The sequence below is a fragment of the Salminus brasiliensis genome, chromosome 22 (assembly GCF_030463535.1).
Source record: "Salminus brasiliensis chromosome 22, fSalBra1.hap2, whole genome shotgun sequence".
Lineage (NCBI taxonomy): Eukaryota > Metazoa > Chordata > Actinopteri > Characiformes > Bryconidae > Salminus > Salminus brasiliensis.
In genome coordinates, this window is record NC_132899.1 from 8,955,865 (window position 1) to 8,977,523 (window position 21,659).

Here is a 21,659-nt window from a genome sequence, read left to right on the forward strand (position 1 = left end):
GACCAAGGCATGTCAAAATACCTCAAAAGTGTCTGACAGGCCTCAGACTCCAGAGAGTAAATGGCTGTATAGTCTCTTGTACAGTGTTTTTGTACAAATTCACTGCCTGTATTTACTGTCTGCCTGTCTGCTGCTGCCGTTTCATGTTTAATGCAGTTGAAGTTGAAAAGTAACTTTCTTAATATTGTTTAATGTCAAATTAGAGTGAAAAACAGACTGACATTGAGGAGAGATCCACTGTTTATGGCATGTCACAATTTAAGCAGAATTAAAGTCATCAGTTCAGAGCAAACATGCAGTTTGTGTCAAGCACTTAAACTGCCTCTTTATCTGGTATCTACTCTTTTTCTTACTCCATTTTTTCCAACATGATGTCTCTTGACTATGGATGAAAGTTATTGTTTCATTTAATTCCATGTTGATATTGTTTGTTTACTAAATATTTCCTTTATAAAAACAGAATTGTCTTTTCCTGTATTTGATCAGACAGTACCTCTGGTTCTTTTAGATTTTCAGTCAACTTTGGAACCCAAACAGGCATTAAGAAGTGTTACCATACCATTACCATAACATTTGAGCCCATTACCATGTTGATTTTGACTGACTGATACTGAGGTCATGTGTTAAAATACCTGCCACTTGCCACTGTATCTGTATGAATTGGACTAGGCATTTTGCATGGCATATAGCGCTCCCACCACCACATTTTACGAATCGGACCACTGTGAATGGTTGGGTTATAATGTGATACTGTAAAACTGTACCTGTACCGAAACTTTCAAATTAGGTATATCTCTACAATACCTCTCCTGCACTTTAAATAAAAGAGGTTCTCAAACTTGGTCAAACTGGTAAAAATCAGATGCGTAATGTCATAAAACATGTGCAATTCTGTCTTAAAATGTATTAGAAAGCTGTTTTCCCAAAAATTGCTATACAAGAACATTCCTGAGTGTATCTGGTGTGCATTGTGTGTTTTCTGGTGAACGTCCAAGCTTCAGTATTGGATAAGCATATTTGAATAAATTACATCAAATATTTAAAAAGCAATTATACTGCTGGATGCCTAGTGCAACCTGCATTAGGGAGTAAGAGGCTGTCAGGGCTTTATAAAGATCAATGAACCAGTCTGCAGTCTCTCTGACCTGTATTAACTAATATAACTGAAGTAAGAGAGTGTGTGGTGGTTTTGGGGGGTCTGCAGCTCAGTCCTGTTTTAATATGAGGACCTCATTTATTCACTTTACTTGATTTCAGCTGTTTCTGAGCCTAACTTTATTTCCAATCCCTCTTTAGCCAATGAATTGACATTTAAACTAGAAACAACAGCTCGCTGGTTGCTATTACATCTATATAATATGCACAGGAGTCCAACATTGAGATGATGGTGGTACAGCTGTTTTTGACAGTTCAGGATAACTACTAGTTGCGTCTCACCTTGAGGCAGTAATATCCAATAATGCAGAAGAAGGAGATGATGGTGTGGAGGATGGCCAGGATCCGCAGTGTGGGCTCCATGTAGCCGCTGCTCTCCTCCAGCACAAAGTGCACAGTCACTGGCCGATCAGTGGGCGTGTCGCCTAGAGGGTCCCAACGTAGGCCACTGTCTGAGGACGCACTATAAATAACCTGCTTCTCCTCCATCACTGCTGAGGACGTGGACACCTTAGAAAGAGAACAGAGACCAACTGATATTCTAGTCATTTCATGCACCCATAATACACTCCTTCAGAACGTTCACCAACCTTATAGGTCTTGCCACACCCACGGTTTACGGTCGTTATCATATTCAGAGTGAATGCAGTCTGAAGTAGCCTGCTGCTGTGGACACTGATCATAAAGTAGCTAGCTATGCTACAGGCTATTTAACAGTATTTAGAGCTATTTACAGCATAAATAACAACACTGTAAGGAAGAAGAGGGCCTGCATCTCAGGTTGAAGGCTCTACATTTATACATGCACCCATGCCTCCACACATCTGCTCTTATGAGGCTCTGGTGAGGCAGAAGCGTTGGGTGCTTGTGAGCCTGTAAGGTAAGACGTTAGCCTAAGAGCTTACCTAGGAGCCCCATAAGCACCCGATGCATCCGCTTTGCCGGAGCTTCATAACTGAGCCATTTCCCTGGGTGAGGATGTTCTGGATGTTGGACGCTTGGGTGGATGCTTTAAATTTAGAGCCTTTAACCACAGGCCCAGGTCCTCTTCTTTGGAAGGTGGTGGACAGAAGTTATAAGGTGCTCCATAGCAATTCCCCTCTCCTTTCAGTCACTGCGACACCCTCTAACTAAGCATAATTGATGACTCTACGACTGTATGATTATGATCGCTGTGGTTGTAATCCATATTAATGGACCTGGTGTTGTACCGGAAGCTCAAACACAAGGTAAAAACAGATGACCCCAAGCCCCCCCCCCCGATTGTTTTGACAGACATTAAGGTAAACAGGTGCACAACTATAGACACTATTGGGTCAATGGCTGGTGTGCACACAGTGACACAATGTCTTGTAACCAAAAGCAAATAACCTGGGCTGACAGCCGGTCACATAGCGTACCTTGTAGAACAGCAGGATGAAGTTGATTGCAAAGGCCACAAACAAAGCCAACATTCTCATGTTGTAGAAATTCCGTGCAAAATAGTTCTATAATAGGACAGAAGGAAAACATAATACATCACAGATGTCAGCAAAAGAGAAGCAAATAGCAGAGGGTTTGGTAAAACACGTTCATTAGGGCCAGACGTTCTCTGGAACCTTTCCATTAATGGAATGTCACGGGAATAACATGGAAACGACTTGAAATAACAAAAACATTAACATTTCAAAGTGTCCCGTTTCAGAAAGGGGCAATTTGCTATTTAAAACAGGATATTTTCTTAGTAACCAGATGAGAGACAGGTTTTGACTTTTTGATCAAATTGTAATCCATTACCAGCACAGAAATAACACTGTATGAGCAGTGAGCTCACATGTGGTCTACGAGAAACCGTGTAATGCTTTTCTGCTCATTGGACTCTGCCGCTGAATCTAAAAAAAAAAACGAGGAGTCTAATATTAGGCTCCCCAGGGGCACAACTGCCTAAGGTGTCATTCCATCATCGGAAGGTCGGAAGCTTGTGTCCTAGTGATAATGCAGCCAAAAAAAGCCAGTAATTAGTGGTGAGCTAAATAATTGGTGTTTTTATAAATAGTTTTTAACAACCATTGAAACTATTTATACACATATAAAGTATTTATGTATATATAATTTAAAATACATATATAAATTGAGTTTAAACCACTTTAGTTCTGTTTAGCAGAAAGATTCGAATATGCTTCTCATTCTTAGGTGCGAAGCAGGAATACTTCCCGGGAAGAGAGCCAGCCCACTGCAGATACAATTTCCCAATAATTGTATAGATAATAATAATAATATTAATAATAATATTTTTTTGATAAATGGAAAACAAATAATATTACTGGTTAGTTAAAAGCTCTAGTCAAAAGCTTATCTGACAGAAATAACAGTACCATTGCAACTCTGGTAAATTCAGTCTGCATGAAGCTCTCTTACTAGCAGCTTGCGTTGGTAAGCAATGATTTTCTTCCAAAAGGCGGACTCTTGAAGATCTGGCTCGTCTGATTTGGAGGAGTGGTGCTGCCGAGACTTCTGTTTTTTGAGCACATCCTTCTGCATCTCCTTCTTCTCCCCATCCTCCCCTCTGAGGTACACACAAAGATTCACAGAGATGAAAGCAGAAATTGAAAAAAGCCCCCGGTGCATGTTGCATCTTCAGGTGCGCTACAGCAGTTCTGCTGTATTTCGCTTATAAGAGTTAAACTGAAGGGAAGACAGCAGAAGATGCGTTCAGGCGTATTTCTGAAGTCTACACATTTGAGACATTATGCAAACCTGAATGTGAAATTGTGAACTAGGCTCTTTCAATGTGTTTTAGCCGTAGGGATTTTAAATAACAATCAATCAAATTACCAAAGAAAAATATCCTACATACTCTGCTTTCTCAGGGATGGACTTGGTCTCCTCCATGCTTTCTTTCTCATCTGTCGATGAAGATGAACTCTTTGTCTGGAATACAAACAGATGAGTTAATACTACAAGAAGTGTACTGTTAATGTCTTAAAACACAGCATATAGACCCTGCTGAAACTAAATACAGCCTGGACAGCTTAAGCTGGCAAAGCTGTTTAAGATAGTTGACCAGCTTAGGGTATGATGACCACAGGGTATGTCTTTGTATGAGTTTGATGGTTTAGCTGGTCTACAAGCATGATCAACGTGACCAAGCTGGCCAACCAGTACAGCATCACCAAGCTGGTCAACCAGCATGATTAGCGTTACCAAGCTACCAAGCTGGTCAATCAGCATGTCACCAAGCTGGTTGAAGAGCATGACCAGCATCACTGACCAGCTTGGTGATGCTATGCTGGTCAATCAGCTTAGTCATGCTAGTCATGACCATGCTGGTCAACCAGAATGCCCAGCACTATCAAGTATGACCAAACACAATTGCAACTTGATTATGTTGGTCAAGAACTGGTTCACCAACTTGCTAGTTTTCACCTGCATGACCAACTTTTCAACCACCCTGACCATCTCAGACCAGCTCAGACCATCCAAAATCAGCTACCAGCAAAAGCTGGTCTTGGGCTGGATTTTTCAGCAGGGCAGTAACGTAAACAGAAGTGATCATGGGTACATCAGGGAAGTTCAAATGAACCCAAAGCTTTCATACCTGGTGTCTCCTGCGGAGTTCAGGTGAAGGTGTAGGGGGTGGTGGCACGGGTGTATTGAGCAGCTCTGTCAGACTGGCATTGGGGTTGTGTGGCATTAGTTTATACTGCCCACCCTCCCGCCTCAGATCCAGCCCAAATATATCTGACAGCAGGTCAGTGTCTTCAGTGGCCACAGCAAGATCTGCCAAGTCTTCTTCAGGTGAGTTTTTGTCGGCTGGTTTTCTTTCTGTCTCTTCGCTCTCACCTCGCACCTCATCCTGCGTCGGGTCTGGCATGTTGGCCAGCAGCTCCGACACTTTCATTGTCTTGGCACCCTCCACCAGGCTGCCACCTAAGAAGCTGTTATAGACGATGCGGAAGAAGCCCCGGGCCACACTAAATGCAAAATGGAGCAAACCCATGAGCACACTCCAATAGAACGAGGCCAGCGTGGTCACCATGTCCTTCACCGTCATCTTCTTGGCCTTCTTCAGCTGCTTCTTCAGGCTCTTCATGGACAGAACCTTGAATTAGAATGGAAATAATGGAAATAACTGAATTTCAGACTTTCTTTTTACCAAGATAAACAAGTTTAAGATGTCTAGAGATAACCTACACACTATGTCCAATTGTTTGTGGACACCCCTTTAAATGAATACATTCAGCTACTTTAAGTAGCACCCACTGCTGAGACAGATGTTCAATGCACACACGCACACACATAGCTTGTCTAGTCCCTGTAGAGAAGTACTGCCAATAGAATAGGACTCTCTGGAGCAGATAAACATGTTGGCATCATGCTGCCTAATGTCAGACATTGGCTAGAGGGGTATAAAGCTCCCAGCATGGAGCTGTGGAGCAGTGGAAAATGAGGGTTATCCATCCAGTACCTTTGGGATGAGATGGGATGATGATTATCCTACATTTTGACCTGACTAATGCTCTTGTCACTAAATGCAATCAAATCCTCACTGAAAAATTTTCTTTATACAGTAGAGACAGTTACTCCAACAAAAGCAGGATAAACTATTTTTTAATACCCTTGATTTTTGAAGAATGAAAGAATGAGCAGGTGTCCCAATACTTTTGTCCAAACTGTGAAAATGTGTATTTGGTGAAATTAAAATATTACACCACACTATTCCTTTAACCTCATCTAAACCTTCTTCTGGCTGTTCATAACATTAATGAAAAGCACCTTCATCAGGAGCATAACGTTGTAGCGGAGGGCCAACAGGGCTGTGCGTACAGTGGTGACTGAGAAGAAGCCCATCTCAGGGCTCTCCTCCTCAGGTTTCTCCCTCTCACTCTCCTCCTTGCTGGCCGAGCGCTCCCCGGCGTCGGACATCTGCGCGGCCAGCTGCATCTCAAAGATGGTGTCCTCACAGAAATTGACAAACAGTTCCATCTTCTCCTTCTCACCTCCCTCATTGACTACATCAAAGATAAACTGCCGCTTGGACTCTTTGACCTGCGGCTTCTCCCACTGCGTGCGGCTGGACTCGCTGATCTCAAAGTAGACCCGCTCGATCCGCTTGGCGCTGCCCATGATCTCGATGCGGCCCAGGTACGGCTGGAAGTAGTTCAGAACGCTCTCCGCCAGCTCCAGGAACGTCTGCAGCCGGGAGTCGTGCGGCATGTGCTCCGACAAGTTGGTCAGGAGGACAGCCACATTAAAGCCGATGTCCTTGGCCGGCTCATGGAATCGCTCAACAAACTCCTCGTAGTCCAGCAGCTCGTTCTCATCCGTCTCGGCACAGGAAAGCAGGAACTCGGTCTCAGACTGGGTGTAGTGCTTGTGGCTCTCCATGGCTTTGTGAAAGTCCCTCTTGGAGATGACCCCCTTCCCGTCCGGGTCATACTCTTTGAAGGCATCTGATGATGTGAGGTCTTTCAGTTTGAGGAACATGTCGAAGAACTTGAGGATCATCTCCACATTGTTGGAGGATTCCACCAGCATGTCCACCATCTGCTTTCCGATGGTGCCGTTCACAACGTTTCCTGAGAGGAGAAAAGAAGCTTTCAGATCTCTGGGGATGAGACTATTGGTGGAGATCACCTTGTTACCATTATGCTGTTTTTCATATATGGGTCAAATAAGAACTGCCCTGATCTGAATTCAACAGCTTAGGCCACACTTACCTTCCAACATAGACAGCAACATTACAACCATGTCCTTCTGGAGATCCATGAGCTCTTTCAGCAGGTCAATTTGACTCGAATCCTGCAATACAGAAATGTCATCGTCACCATGAACAAACACCCTGCCTTCAGGCATTATCTGTGTGGCATGCTGATTTTTTTCTTTTGCCCAATTTTTCTCCCCAATCTTAGATAGACATTTACCCAACCCACTCTCTCTCGTCCAACGAGCCACCAGCTCAAACTGCAGCCAATGCAACATCACTGAGCAACCAAGGCGCTCTTAGGTAAGCACCAGGTACCCAGCTTTGATGCATCGGTTAGCAGACACCCATGCCGGCCAGCAGCACATTGAAGTGATGAGGGAAGACGGTGAGCTATCTACCCACCTTGAGAGAGCAAGGCCAATTGTGCTCTCCCAGGCTCTGACTGCTGATGGCAGACAGCTTGACCCTGGATTCAACCAAGTCTCTGAACATTAGCATTACAACCCAGATCAGAACTCAGTAAACAGGTGGCATATATTGTCATGCTGGGCAATGTAACGCTTTACTTAAAAAAAAAAAAATCTTAATTCTTAATGTAAAGCTTAGTAGAACACACTAAAACAGTGGTGTCCTTCCAATTACCACTCCAATGCTATACATCCAATACAAAGAACCATTGACTCTTCGGTACCAGAGAGTAGGACTTGTACATGGGTAAATACACACTGGAAGCCATGGCTGGTGAACTATTTGAGCCAGTAAATGAATTACGCATCATCAGACCCAGCTTGCTCTTATTTCCAGAGTTACCAGCTCCGTACCTGGGACAGCTTCATCTGCATGTGTGCAAAAACATGGAGGAAACCAACCACAGCATCCCACAGGCGACTGTGCGCCAAGCTCTGCTGGTTACCGGTGCAAGGACCCTGTGGCAAAACATGACAAGAGGGTTGACAGGCTTGTAACCACTGCATGGTCCGGTTGCCACAAGCGTCATTACTGATGAACTGAGGCCTAGCTAGAAAATTATGTGGAACCAAGAACTACATCCTTTTGAATTAACTGAGAAGAGGATAACCAAAGTGGTTTCATGCCAACAAACTGGAATCACAACCAGGAATAATGTAGAGACGTACTTGAATGTACTCCGTAAGAGTATTGAAGACCTGCTTAGCCACATTGATAGCCTTGGAGAAATTACGCTGCCCCTGCTCGTCAATCACATCCTTCCCAGAATAGTACCAGTAGAAATCGCTAATTGACTCCTGGAGACATGAAAGACCACAATTAAGGCAGCTTTGATGGTCAAAGAAAAGCTGATTAACATGTGTATGAGCTAGTAGAGCATGAATAGCACTGATGGTCTTGTTGGCGGTTGAACCAGGTGCAACTCCTTCTCCTATCTCACCTGCACTCGTAGAAGGTAGTCCACGGTGGAGATGATGATGTTAACTGTTGTGTTGTTTCCTGTCTGCGTTCTCAGATAGTTCTGGAAATCTGTGGCATGACACACACATAGAGGTCAGTGCCCAGCTAAGAACATGCTCCACAGTAGACCCTTTCAAAGCTGGTCTGACGCAGGTGGGGTCCCCACTACCTGCGTCAGACCTGCTGCCACCTACCAGTCCAACCAGCAGGCCCGTCACCACCCATGCCAGACCAGCGGCACACCCTCCCACCACTGCTACCTTCCTAATGACCACGTTAAAACCTAAATGGACTCTTAACTATCTGCCACTATTAACTATCATTACTCCCATTACTCTGACCATCACTGCTATGACTATTAATATTATACTACACCATGATTATTATATTATGATTATGAATATGTGGCACACCAGAGCACTTCAACAGTCTAGATGGTTTGGTAACTTTTATCAATAATTAATAAATAGTTCTGATCAGAGGAAGATGGGTCGGGTCCCCCAGTGAGTCTTGGTTCCTCCCAAGGTTTCTTCCTCCAGCCATGAGGGAGTTTTTCCTTGCCACTGTTGGCTGCTCACTGGGGGTCTTAGATTTTTCATGTCTTTTTATGTTATTAATTTTGTTCTTCTATCTTACTAATTACTGATTGTTTAAAGTTGCTTTGTGGCTATACAAATAAATTTTATTAGATTTTCTTCATGTTGATTTACGTTATGTTAAATTATGGTGCATTGGGAAAGACTTCTTAAACGCTTGAATTTGCTAAGGGTGATTACACATGACAGCCTGACAAGGTTGTTAGACCAGTGTTTACCAGTTGTGACAGATTGCCAAGTACTCAGATACCATATGGATGAAGCTGGCATTGGTAATGTGATAGAAATTGAAAGTAATATAACCAAACACATACAACTGAAGATCATTTAGAATAACAGTGTAAGGAAACACCCCCACATGTATTACTATTAAAGTACTATTAAAATGCCTACAATTAGATTAGAACAGGTGCAGAAAATCAGCTGCAGGTGATGAGAACATTGCTAGAGAGGATTTAGGAGGAGCCTGTCTCATTTAAACCTCAGACATTCAGCTTGGTTTGCTCCTGATTGTTGAAGTCAGTGGTATCAGATGCAGATGAGTTTGGGAAGATAATTTAAAAAGATCTCAGCACAATTAGAAAAGCCATTTCACTGTTCGTTTTATAATTTACAAGGTGACACAAGATGTGTAAAGAAGGCTCCAACAATCCAGAAATGTCATCGCAGGTCCTACAGGTAGCTCTTGCCATAGTTGAGGTCAAACTACAGCATCTACCATCAGAAAGAGACTGTGCATGCTTGATTTTTATGGGAGGTGTGCAAGGAGGTGTTGAAACAAACTGAAAAAAACAAGAAAACAAGTAGGGATGGGCATGGCTGCTCAAATATATCGATATTTAGAGTGATTTTGTTATTATTTAAAAGGGTCATTTGGAAAAATATATGTTGGTTATTATTACGTGGGCTATTTGTCAGTATTTCGAATAAGCAAACACTAAATCAACCAGATACAGATGTTTTGTAGCCTCCACGTAATCCTCAATACAAAAATCCAGCATAATTGAAATAGTTTAGATGTAAACACAGTAATTCTGAGAGGTTTGGTCTGCTCTGCTCCTGAGAAACCGTCAGTCAGAACTGTTCACAGTGGCTGGTGACTGAAAGCAGATATCTGAAGAGTTTAAAGTCTGTAAAAGTTGCATTACTGCTGAACACACTCCATGTCTGAAGCACTGTTTCACAATAGTATTGAGAAGCTTTTGGCCAAATGTTTGTGGACAATTCTTCAAATAGAGCTAGAATGCATACAGATATGCGATGAACACACCCACAGCTTGTCTAGGCCCTGTAGGAAAGTACTGTCAATAGAATAGAAGCAGATAAACATGAACCTATTGGCACCATGCCTAATGCCAGGCGTGGGCTAGAGGAGTATAAAGTGTTGAGCTGTGGAGCAGTGGTGTTCTCCAGAGCAATGTGCTCTCTGGAATGATGGTTGGGCTCCATCTGATATTTTGGTCGAGGTGGGGTGGTGATCATCCAACATTCTGACCTCACTTATGCTGTAGTGGCTCAATGCAATTAAAATCCTCACAGCAATGCTTCAAAACCTAGAAGTCTTGATTTTGGAAGAAACAATGAACGACCAGGTGTCTCAATACTTTTGTCCATATAGTGTACTTTTTTTAATAGTTTATTCCCAGTAGATGGAGTTGGGCAGTATATTGGGCAGTAGTTCAAAATAGTCCACAAAGAAACCTGCTTGTGTCCGATTAGCACAGAATTTTCTACTCCCAGAACTCCCAGAAAGTGCAACATCATATCCAAGAGCAATGCAGCATCTCTCACCTGAATTGTGTCCTTCACAAAGCAGCTGCAGGAAGCGGAACAGGTCGCAGGTGAACTCGTCGTCCTGCATCACCTTCTCGCCTGCACGGCCAGACCAGAGCACACAGGCGTTAGAGCAGCAGCGGAAAGCCAACTCCACACAGCGTACAGAGTCTGAGAGAGGGGCATGTTTCGAGCACAGCCCTCAGACAACTCACACACTCACACACAGATGGGAGACACTACTGGCTATCAGAGTATGTAACAACATATGGGCAATGGGGGGGATTAGCAGCATTTTATTCCTGGGCCTCTCCGACTAATGACATACAGATAGCTCAGAGAAATGTGATGTTGAATATCTGATCAATATCTGTATAAATATACAAATATATGGAGCCAGACAGGCCTTCTAATCAGCTGAACTTGACTAAGTTACAATCAGACGGTGCAGCTGTGCTTTTTTGATACCACAAATTCTACTGGGATCTACTGGGAGTCTTAGTTACAGATTCTGTGGATTTGTTTTTTTCAGGAAGGTAAAAGTATGAAAGCTTATGTACTTCTATTTCATTGCGGGTGGTTTGAAAGGTCTGGGGGCATTAAAGTATAATGAAGAGGGCAAATGTAGTCAGGGACTTCCATCATAGGACAAGATATCTCTACAAATCCACAACAGTAGTCAGATAAGGGAATGCTTCTACAGTAAATCATGTGTTCCACACTGTTAAAAGCATAAGATCCTTGAGGAGCCTTTAGAGCTTCTTCCATTTGAGACTGTGGTGCTTGGAGGAACTTTCAGGGGAAGGTTTTTAGAAGAAAAAGATCAAAATATGTGTTTTGAAGACAAGACATTAACAACAGGTTTACATGTTGTTTAGTTCTGTTTTTCTGTTTCATGCTATAAAAAACATTTGACTTATATACTTTAGTTAAATAAATAAGCCTATTTGTAGTACAATAAGCCATGGTTAACCTACTTAGATTACAGTTAACCTACTTAAAAAGGTTAAAGCAAATGCCAATTCACTATTATATAACCAAACATATATTATATAGATATATAGATATATACATATATATATATATATATATATATATATATATATTCACAGTTTTATGTATGTATATATATATATATGACAATAATAATAGAATAACAGAATACAAAATAGAACATAGAATTGAATAGTATATATATATATATATATATATATATATATATATATACTACAAAATATTTATATATAGAATATATATATAATTATATATAATACAGAATTTTGCCATATCACCCATTACTACCACTGAATTTTATGAACACTCTGCCACAAAGTAAGTGAGCAGTGTAGTGTAAGCAAGCCGCGTGAACTCAGCTACAGTAGTATTATATAATCAGTATTTTTTTCAAGTGCAGCATTTTTCTGATCATCATTTATGATCATCATTCTGATCAAGATCTACCCAGGGCTGTTTTGTACAGCCGGTTACATTTTCCGTATGTTTGGTAAGTCTGCAGGCTGGAGAGGCTTTACTGGGAATAAAATGCTGCATTAACCATGCAGGCTTCTCATGGTTAATGAATATGGGCGCACCGTCCAAGAGTGATTCTGAAATGAGTTTAATTACAATATACAGTTCTGATAGTCATGGGCACAGGTCTAACTAATTTCACAAAAGCTGTACTTGTGTTACATCCAATTAGCTTGAAAGTGCTTAGCTTCAGTCTGTGTGTTACTTGCCTGGTGTGAACCCCGTGGATGCATTTACGTTCCCATACCTAAGAGCCGCTCGAGAAAGCGCTCGTATTAAAAAGGGATGAACTGATGAAATTACTTATCTGCCCACTTTTCCTCACGACGACTGAAGATTGAGATAAGCACTTTCAGGCTTATTTTCACACGATGATAAACCAGAACAGAAGCCTTACAAACTCATTGATTTACACACTGCGATTCCACAGCGTCTCTGCAGCTGCCTCATACTTAACATGCAACAGAACATACAACTCTAATGCAGTTTTACGGGCTTACTCAATACTAGCATCTTAATAACAACTATACTGCAACTGTGTTGACTTTATTACTAGACTTTTAGTGCAAAGTGGTTATCGCATAATCCTGGCAAAAACAACAGAAGAAAAAAAGATCTGTGGATAAAACATTTGATTTGGTTAGACTTCCTCTGGTCTATCATTCTCGTTACCAGTCAGAATGTACAACCGCACTTCTAAAAGTGTGTGTTGAGGATGGAACCACTGAACAGAAACATGGATGGGACAAGAGAAGTTCAAAGAACACAACACTGATTTTTTCAGATAAGAAACAAAACAACAAATTCAAACCAAACAAGTTTCACTCAGAAAAAAACAGAAAAGAAATGTGGAGAAAAAAATAAAAAAAACACCTAATAAACAAACAAACAAACAAACAAACAAACTAAAGTAACGGCAAGAACAACGCCACAGAACACAGACTGAACAGCCTGGAGCAGGAAGACAAGGAAGAAGAGGCAGAAGAACAGGAGGAGGAGGAGGAGGAGAAAGAGAAGAAGCAGAAGAAGAAGGTTTTGGGGCGGTAGGGGTTGGGGGGGACGAGGGCTACGGAGTGACCCTTCGGTCGGACACATCGGTGCAGCCAAGTAAGCCACGAGTCCAAAGAGACGAAAATACACCACACAGACGCTCTCCACTAAAAACACCCAGCCACTGCGGCAAGAGACCAGGGACAAAACGGAGGGACGGGACTGGACATTACTGGACGTGACGGGACCGAGAGGGAGGGGGTCGGGGTGGCTTCAAAACACCTAACTGCTCTTACATCTAGCGTGCCAGAAACTGTGCAAATCCTGAGAGGGAGGCAAAAACAAGTGTGTGATTGGCTACAGGTCTGCTGGCAGGGCGGCAGTCTAAGAGAAACATGGGGGAAACAGGTGCAACGCAGCTCCGAGAGGGCCTGAGAGGGGCACTAAAGGGCCGATAGTGGGGCCGGAGCGCAGAGCGGGGTGGGGTGGGGTGCGCCGAGTGACGGGAGGTCATGTGTGTGGGTGTCTGCGTGGGGCTTGCTACGTGATGTGACACGTATAGAGGCTCAGGACCTGAACAGAGTAGACACAAAGCTAAAACCACAGCAAAATGGCAGAAGTGCATAATTACCACGCTCATGGGTGATGACTGAGGAGGGGGAGACAGTACATGAACCCAAAAGAAGAAAAAAGAAAAAAGGAAAGAAAATAGTGAGAGGTCAAACAGAGTACAAAGTCAAACTTTGATTTTTTTTTTGAGTGGGAAAAAATGAACTTGGATTCAATCATCAGCATTCCAGAAAAGTTCTGAATCATCATGACCCTCCTCTGAAACTGCTGAACTCTACATGTAGATTCTGGAGTTTCTGAAGTAAGGAGTTCAGGTTGGGAGAAAAGTGTTGGGAGAAAGCTTAATAATAATAATAATAATAATAACAATATTAATAAACAACTAGTGTTCAGAAGTTTGGAATCACTTGCTATAGTAATTATCTGTGCTACTTTATAAACTCCCAGGACAAAACAATTGTCACCTTGTGTGTTTAAGGTGGTAGTAACTGTAGGCTCCTGCAGATGGCGCTGCACAAGGATGGGCGGGCTATAAATACCTGTGGGGTGTTTGGCTCTTTGGATGTGTGGAAAATGGGTCAGAAAGCAGAAGCTCACTGCGCTGTAGTATCTCTTCTTGATCTATGAATCCCGTTTGCACACCCTGCAGGTGTTTATAGCCTGAGTAGCCTAGTGCAGCGCCATCTGCAGGAGCCTGAAGTTACTACCACCTTTAACACACAAGGTGACAACTATTTTGTCCTGGGAGCTCATAAGAATAATATTACTACTACTACTAATACTACTACTACTACTACTACTACTACTACTAATAATAATAATAATAATGTCTTACACAATGCAGATTTAGAAACCAAATATTTACTTACTACTTCAATAATTACATGAATTAAAAGTGAACAAAGTGCGAAATAATGCAATGTAAATTTTGGCTGTTATCAGCCTTTATATTAAATCCTGACTTTTGACATATTAATTAATGAGGTAAAGAGTTTTGATGTTCTACTGTTTTCTGTTGTTAGCTATTTTCAACTCTGGACACAGTTCTAATTTTTTCTATTTACATATTTTTAGTGTGCTTGTAAAAACTGTGGAGTTGCCCAGGAGGAGCACATTAGATTCTATAGAATTTATACACTGAAATTATAAATGTATTCATGTAAGTGATGTAAATTCCACTGAAATAGCAATGAGATTGTTTCAGTATTGTTGAAATGTTGATTCCAAAGTTTGGAACACTAGTGTATTTGTTCGTTCAGAAAAAAATAAAAATAAAAAGAATGAGATTGGTAGGAATAATCCACTGCAGTATGACTAAACATACACACATACTATACAGTTTTACTATAAACCTTTTAGGGAAAAGATTTTATAGAATGCATAAAAAATGAGAAAACTGATAAGTCTGTAATCTGTAATTAACAGAATCTTCACACTAACACCATCTACATATAGAAAATTATAAGGTCAACTTTATGTTGACAAATACATCATTTTAATGAGCCATTACACACTAGAATCACTTGCTGGAGTCAGATAGTGTTGATTCCTGATTTGATTCAAGTGCATAATTCTGCAGACACCACTAGTGTTCGACTGCTTGAGGCTTTATGGAGCTGATTATTTAGCAGGAACGTAGCTGACTGAATCCAAACAAAAGTGCAAAGAATTGTCTGATAGAGCAATAAAAGACAGCACATGCCTCTAATTTAATAGAAGGGTATTATGACAAAAAAGAAGGGCACAAAGTCATGGAAAAAGAAACAAACTGCAACAATAGGAAAAAGACCTGTCCTTCATTTTTCAAGTTAAAATGAAGAATAAAACAAAACTGGAACTCCAATAAAGCTAGTAAGACAGCAACAAAACACAGAGGTTTTAAAACATGGTTGACATCTTGTCAAGCTTAGGATACGGCATTTTTAATAAAAGGTATGTCATCAAAAACAATTCTGTGGGGATCAATTAGTAGCAAAGATAAAAGGGAAAATAGGTGCTCTTAAATGTTCTCATTTTCCATGAATTCTTCTTTAGCTTTTATTGTCAGAGATGGAAATCAGTTTTTTTGTCATGGTACCCTTAAAGACGACTACATCAACATCTTTCAAAATTTCATAAACAGCTGGGATGAAGTGTTGTCTCGGACTGTGGATTGTCACTGATCGAATTGAGCTGTGAACTGTTAATGGTTAAAAATATGAACAGACAGAAAACAAACACATCTGATCTAACAGTTGCATGTACATCCATACACATACATACTATAAAAATAAATAAAGAAAAATAATGTTACAAAGATGTCACTGACATGTACACTGGAAATCGGGAAACTTGGCTGAATTGCTACATATTAAAATCAATATTAAAGGATAGAAACATCAAACAAAAGGTGAAAATGAATAAATGTATGATGATTAGACATTGAGTATGTTTTGATATAAATACTAAACCTTAGAGGAGTGCTCAGTTTATGAAATCGCATCTTAGAAATATAAATTAAGAACAATTGGTTATTAATTAGATATGTAATTACTGCAATGGCAGTAATAAATACAATATTACGTTAGAAGAACGGTCGGAAAACATACCTGATCCTTCTTCCGTCACCATCCCCAGACCTTCAGCTTTATTCTGCCTCTCAAAAGCATTCAGGTCTAGAACGCTGTAGTAAATACAACCAACAGTCAGACAGACAGACAGACAGACAGACAGACAAATAGAGACGACAACTGGTGACAACAGGCCACTGTCTAGCTTAATTTAAGTCGTAGATAAGTTGTGAATATTTGTCATTATTTATTTTCTCATGAAGCTGCCAGAGAGATGAGCTTAAGACCTGCCGAACCTGGCGTTACAGCCTTACCTGCAGGACTGCATAAGTCCCGCCAGGCTCTGAAAAAATCCCACATCCTTCTTATCCTTTAGGTAGTCCAGCATTTTCTACCAGTGGATAAAAAAGATCATTAGAGGAAAAGAAATAGCATCATAGCATTGCATGTATAACACATAGACGTTAGTGTTAATCAGCTCCTGTACAGCTCCAAACTAACTGAAGCGTTTACCTGCTGAACAGTAGAGTTTCCACCATTCAGTACAGCAATACCAAGCTTTAGTGTGGACGCCACCATTAGTCCCATCTCACCTGTGGGGCACAATTAAAAGAAACCCACACTGTCTAACACAGCAGAGACATAAATATAGAAGAACATATAGTAAAAACAGGATATTAATGACAGCCTCCCGGACTTAAGATTAATGTGAAAAGGTATTTTGTCAGACATTTATTCTACTCTTCACCATAGTCTCAATGCAGTGGTTGCATTTATGTAATCTGTATACAAAGCTGAAAATTCTGAGATTTGTTAAAAGTATGTGAATAGGAATATAATTTAAATAGCAGTGACCTTTTACAGTCAGTATGATAACAAATCAATACCGAGCACAATACTGAGCACTTTGTGACAGAAAACTCAAATTTCAACACAGAAAGCTCCTAATTCACATGCAGAATAAAACAATTATGTAATCAGCAAAATATTCATTTAGATAATGTAGAAAATAATGTATTCCAATTAATCAATATTATAAATTAATAATAACAATAATTATATGTATATATAATCTCTATTTTTTGTTTTATTTATAATTACTTATTGAAATATATTATTTATTGTAGTGTATACATATTTATACACACACACACACACACACACGCATACTGTACTATATAGTATATATAATATAATTTGTTTCTTAATATCTGGTCAGAGGTAACTAGAAGAGCAGTCTGCTGCACCTTTGCTGGCACTTATAGTTTGCAGCACCATCTCGGCTGCTCCACGGTCATGGAGTCGAGCCTGCTGGTACAGTAGCTTCTGCTTCTCCATCTCTTTCTCCTGCAGGAAGGAGGCAGGGCGGAAAGAGGAAAGGAAGACAGGAACAAAAGTAAAGAAATCAGCATCATCTACAGACTGCTGCTGTGCTCCTGGATCTCTACACTGGTTCGGTGCACAGTGACAGTTTCACAGATCATCATTGTGTTTTTAGTGCCTGAAATTTAGTGCATGGTCAAGCCAAATGATACAGTTACACATCATCAACCTGAAGTCTTGTCATACTCATTAGCATTTCTATGGCTGTTCCTACGGACCCAATAACACAGTATAACAGCAAAGCAGCTGCAGGGTAGTACTCCTCACTCCTTAAACCAAACACAGCACATTAGCATTAGTGCCAAAGATTCAGTTCTATAATAAATACACATTTATTTCATACAAAATCTGAGTGTGTTCAGATTTTCCAAAACCTGTTAAGACTACATCCACAATGCAGCCCGTAATTAACCGGACAGTCCAGGACAGTGGATATGAAATGAAACGATGACTACGAGTTTACGGAGCAGAATGCCAGCTTTCATTTTAGGCTGTATTCATGTCCATAGCATGTGAATCACAAAGGAATTACAGTCTTTTGTGTTTGTATTACAGTGTTTGTACATAGTACCCCCTTTTTGATGGGCCAAAAGTAACCGGACAATTGCTATGCTACTCACCTTTCTTGTTTCTTGTTCTGTAGCGGTTATATGCAGGTCTAACCCCAGGAATATGCAGGAATAGACCCCCAGTACACTGATATTAATTAGAATCAGGGCTGGAAAAACACAACACCTCACACCAAAACTCGAGTTACCCACAGATATACTGTGTACGTTATTGTCTAGTATTTGCATTATTTTATACTCTTAGCTAAACTAGCAATCATGAAGAAAAAAAACACAAGCTCTCTAAAACCATAAGGGGCCACGGATAGGAACCAATGTGCAACTCTAAGACCAAGGAACCAAGACTCAAAGTGGAAATTCTCTGAGAGCTTGAGAAAGAACCACTGAGAGGAACCAAGACCCAAAAGAAGAAACTGCAAGAGCATGATGAAAATATACTGGGAGGAACCAAGACTCAAAATTGTGAAAATCTAAAAGCATGAAGAATAACTACACAGAGGAACCAGAACTCAAAAGTGGAAATTCTCTGAGAGCGTGAGAAAGCACCACTGAGAGGAATAGTTCAAATTAAGAACTATTCTAAAACCATGATACAGAACGCTAAGAGAAACCAAGACCCAATAAAAGAATGATGAGAGCATGATGAAAAAATACTGAGAGGAACTAAGACTCTAAAAGCAAAAGGAAAAACTAATGTACAGATGCTGATGTGCAGAAACTAACTAAACTACAGATGGACCAGAACTAAAAAGTGGAAATTATCTGAGAGTAATTATCTGAGAGTCAAATAATACCACAAAAGACATAAAAGAATGAATTATGAATAAAGAGACAACGAGCAGTCAGTTCTGAGACGTCTTCTAGGCAGATAACATGAAAACGTACCAAACTTGTAACAGAGTGACGGGAAGAGAAATCGTGTGTAGGAATAAAGAACCACTCATTAAAAAAACAAAGCAACTTATCTGTAAAACATGAAGAAATTACTATGCTCAGCTGCCTTATTAAAGAAATGACTGTAATGAATATCTGCACTACAGTCATGGAACAGCGTCATTAAGGAACTTGGTACATTGAAATAACTGCTGATTTTCTGTCAGTTACTGTCTTTCATTTCTGACTAATGCAAAAATAATGACCTCCCAATTCCTCCCACAAAGCCAACCCATTATCCATAAATTTCCAATAAATTCTTTTTTCACAGCTAATATGTTGAGATGAACTAAAATTTGCGACGTACACCGATCAGCCATAACATTAACACCGACTGACTGGTGAAGTGAAACACACTGATTATCTTCATCTACAGCGGCGTCTGTCAAGGGTGAATAGATCGGGCAAAAAAGTAAAAAGTCAGTTCTTGAAGGTGGTAAAAGCAGAAAAATGGGCAAGCAAAGATTCTGAGCCACTTTGACAAGAACCAAATTGTGATGTCTAGACAACTGGGTCAGAACATCTCCAAAACATCAGGCAGGTCTTGTGGGTCTTTCCTGGTATGCAGTGGTCAGTCTCTACCGAAAATGGTTCAAGAACGTATACACCTGTGATTTCATGACAAGGTCATGGGCACGTACCCATGGGCTCATTGATGCGATCCATGAAGGCCCAACCTCACAACCTAATGCCTTGGTGCCAGATTCCACAGTGGAATCAATGCCTCGAATGCTCAGATTTGTTGTGGAGATCCAAGGTGGGACCTACTCAATACAGTATTGGGCAGGTGGTATTAATGTTATGGCTGATCGGTGTAACCGAAGTCAAAAAAGTTGAAAGCTGACATTCTGCAATTTTCTGAGCAATAAAAATGTATCTATAAAGTGGAATAAAGTTCAGGTTCCTTATGGACTGCATTGCGAAGATCTGTCCTGAGGTTGTTCCATTAAAAACGTACAAGACGAGTCACTGAAAAGCATGTGTACATTGCTCATTAATGTGTCACTTCAAAATAGCGGTATAAGCTGTGAGACATGGGAGCTGGAAGCTTAGCATAAAGAAGGGCCACAACATGTCCATGAAATCAGAAATCACTGCCCTTGTGGGGCTACAGCAGCCATGGCAACACACAGCAAGCAGCAAGCAGGTCCTGCTAGGCAGCAGCATGTGTCTGAATGGGAGGGAAGAGGGAAAGACAAAAACCCAACAGAAAACCACAGGTCCAACTGTTTACTTTTTTTTTTACCCAAGTTAAAAAATACCAGGGGGTGAACAAATGACTGATTGCAGATGGTTTCAAAAGGAAGTATAAACTCGAAAGGAAAAGCAACCAATAAAGACATTTAGCTTGGTTACCAGAGATTGCTCTTCTTTGCTGGCAATTTTGAGGCTTAAATCTTTCATAATATCACGCTGCGGAAACAAAATTTGGTCAATTCATATTTCACCCTAAGAGTCTGACTCTCTTTAACTAACTGGAGTAAAAACACAGATGGGTGGGGGGGGGGGGTAAACAACCATGGAAGCCTCTAGAACAGCCTTAGTGATCGTTAGCCATGCTAACACAAAAGCAGCCAGTCAGTGCTGAGGTCCTTGTGAACGTTCCTGCAAACACTTAAACGGACTCTCCGGTCAGACTAGGAAAATCCTTCTCCGATGATGTTCGCTATATGTCCAAATATTTGTGGACACCCCTTCTAATGAATGCATTCAGCTACTTTTTACAAGTTGCACCCATTGCTGACACAGATATGCAAATGCACACACACAGACACAGTGTGTCTACTCTCCGTAGAGAAGTACTACCAACAGAATAGAAGGCTCTGAAACAGTTAAACATGAACCTGTTGGCACCATGCCTAATGCCAGGTTTTGGCTAGAGAGGTAAAGCCCCCCTGCATTGAGCTGTGGAGCAGTGGAAGAACTGTGTTCTCTGGAATGATGGTTGGTGCTTCATCCAATACTTTTGGGATGAGCTGGGAAGTTGGGGATGAGTGGTGATCATCCAACAGCCTGACCTCACTTACACTCTTATCCTTACAGCAGTGCTCCAAAATTGAGTAGAAAGCTTTGTCTGGACAGTGAAGACAGTTACTCAGACAAAAGCAGGATACACTCTTTTTAATACCCTTGATTTCAAAAGAAACAATAAATGAGCAGGTGTCCCAATACTTTTGTCTATTTTGTGTGTATCCTAAAGGGTTTTATGAACACCAGAACACACATTTTAAAGAGGTCACCCACAAACATCCACCATAAAGCAGTTGTGGCAAACAGTCCTCCTACCTTCACAGAAGGACATTTTCCTAGTCTAGACCAGAGTGTCCTTGTCCATATTTACATTAGATACTATTAGATAATATGGCTAATAATGAGAAAGGTTAGGACATCAGGGTAATTCACTTGTTTGAAGGGGCAGTGGTGGCTCAGCAGTTAGAGCTTCAGGCTATTATTGACAGGGTTATGGGTTCGATACCCAGGCTCAGCAAGCTGCCAC

The 21,659-nt window shown here is 40.9% G+C and overlaps 1 protein-coding gene across 23 annotated transcripts in view; it reads right to left on the reverse strand.

The window, feature by feature from the left end:
* The window catches only part of ryr2a (ryanodine receptor 2a (cardiac)), a 256,694-nt gene that overhangs the window by 23,331 nt on the left and 211,704 nt on the right, over nucleotides 1-21,659 (reverse strand). For 11 of the 23 annotated variants that reach the window (XM_072666821.1, XM_072666820.1, XM_072666819.1 and 8 more), the window contains 17 exons: nucleotides 20,519-20,575; nucleotides 17,525-17,624; nucleotides 16,791-16,870; nucleotides 16,592-16,668; nucleotides 16,317-16,390; nucleotides 13,790-13,807; nucleotides 10,657-10,809; nucleotides 8,250-8,338; nucleotides 7,978-8,106; nucleotides 7,663-7,767; nucleotides 6,855-6,936; nucleotides 5,911-6,713; nucleotides 4,733-5,236; nucleotides 3,992-4,065; nucleotides 3,553-3,700; nucleotides 2,556-2,642; nucleotides 1,438-1,665 (listed from right to left, as the gene is read on the reverse strand). In XM_072666821.1, coding sequence (XP_072522922.1) covers nucleotides 1,438-1,665; nucleotides 2,556-2,642; nucleotides 3,553-3,700; nucleotides 3,992-4,065; nucleotides 4,733-5,236; nucleotides 5,911-6,713; nucleotides 6,855-6,936; nucleotides 7,663-7,767; nucleotides 7,978-8,106; nucleotides 8,250-8,338; nucleotides 10,657-10,809; nucleotides 13,790-13,807; nucleotides 16,317-16,390; nucleotides 16,592-16,668; nucleotides 16,791-16,870; nucleotides 17,525-17,624; nucleotides 20,519-20,575 — 2,808 coding nt within the window. The remainder of the gene's footprint in view (nucleotides 1-1,437; nucleotides 1,666-2,555; nucleotides 2,643-3,552; nucleotides 3,701-3,991; nucleotides 4,066-4,732; nucleotides 5,237-5,910; nucleotides 6,714-6,854; nucleotides 6,937-7,662; nucleotides 7,768-7,977; nucleotides 8,107-8,249; nucleotides 8,339-10,656; nucleotides 10,810-13,789; nucleotides 13,808-16,316; nucleotides 16,391-16,591; nucleotides 16,669-16,790; nucleotides 16,871-17,524; nucleotides 17,625-20,518; nucleotides 20,576-21,659) is intronic. The other 12 variants (XM_072666832.1, XM_072666831.1, XM_072666829.1 and 9 more) reach the window with 5 other exon arrangements.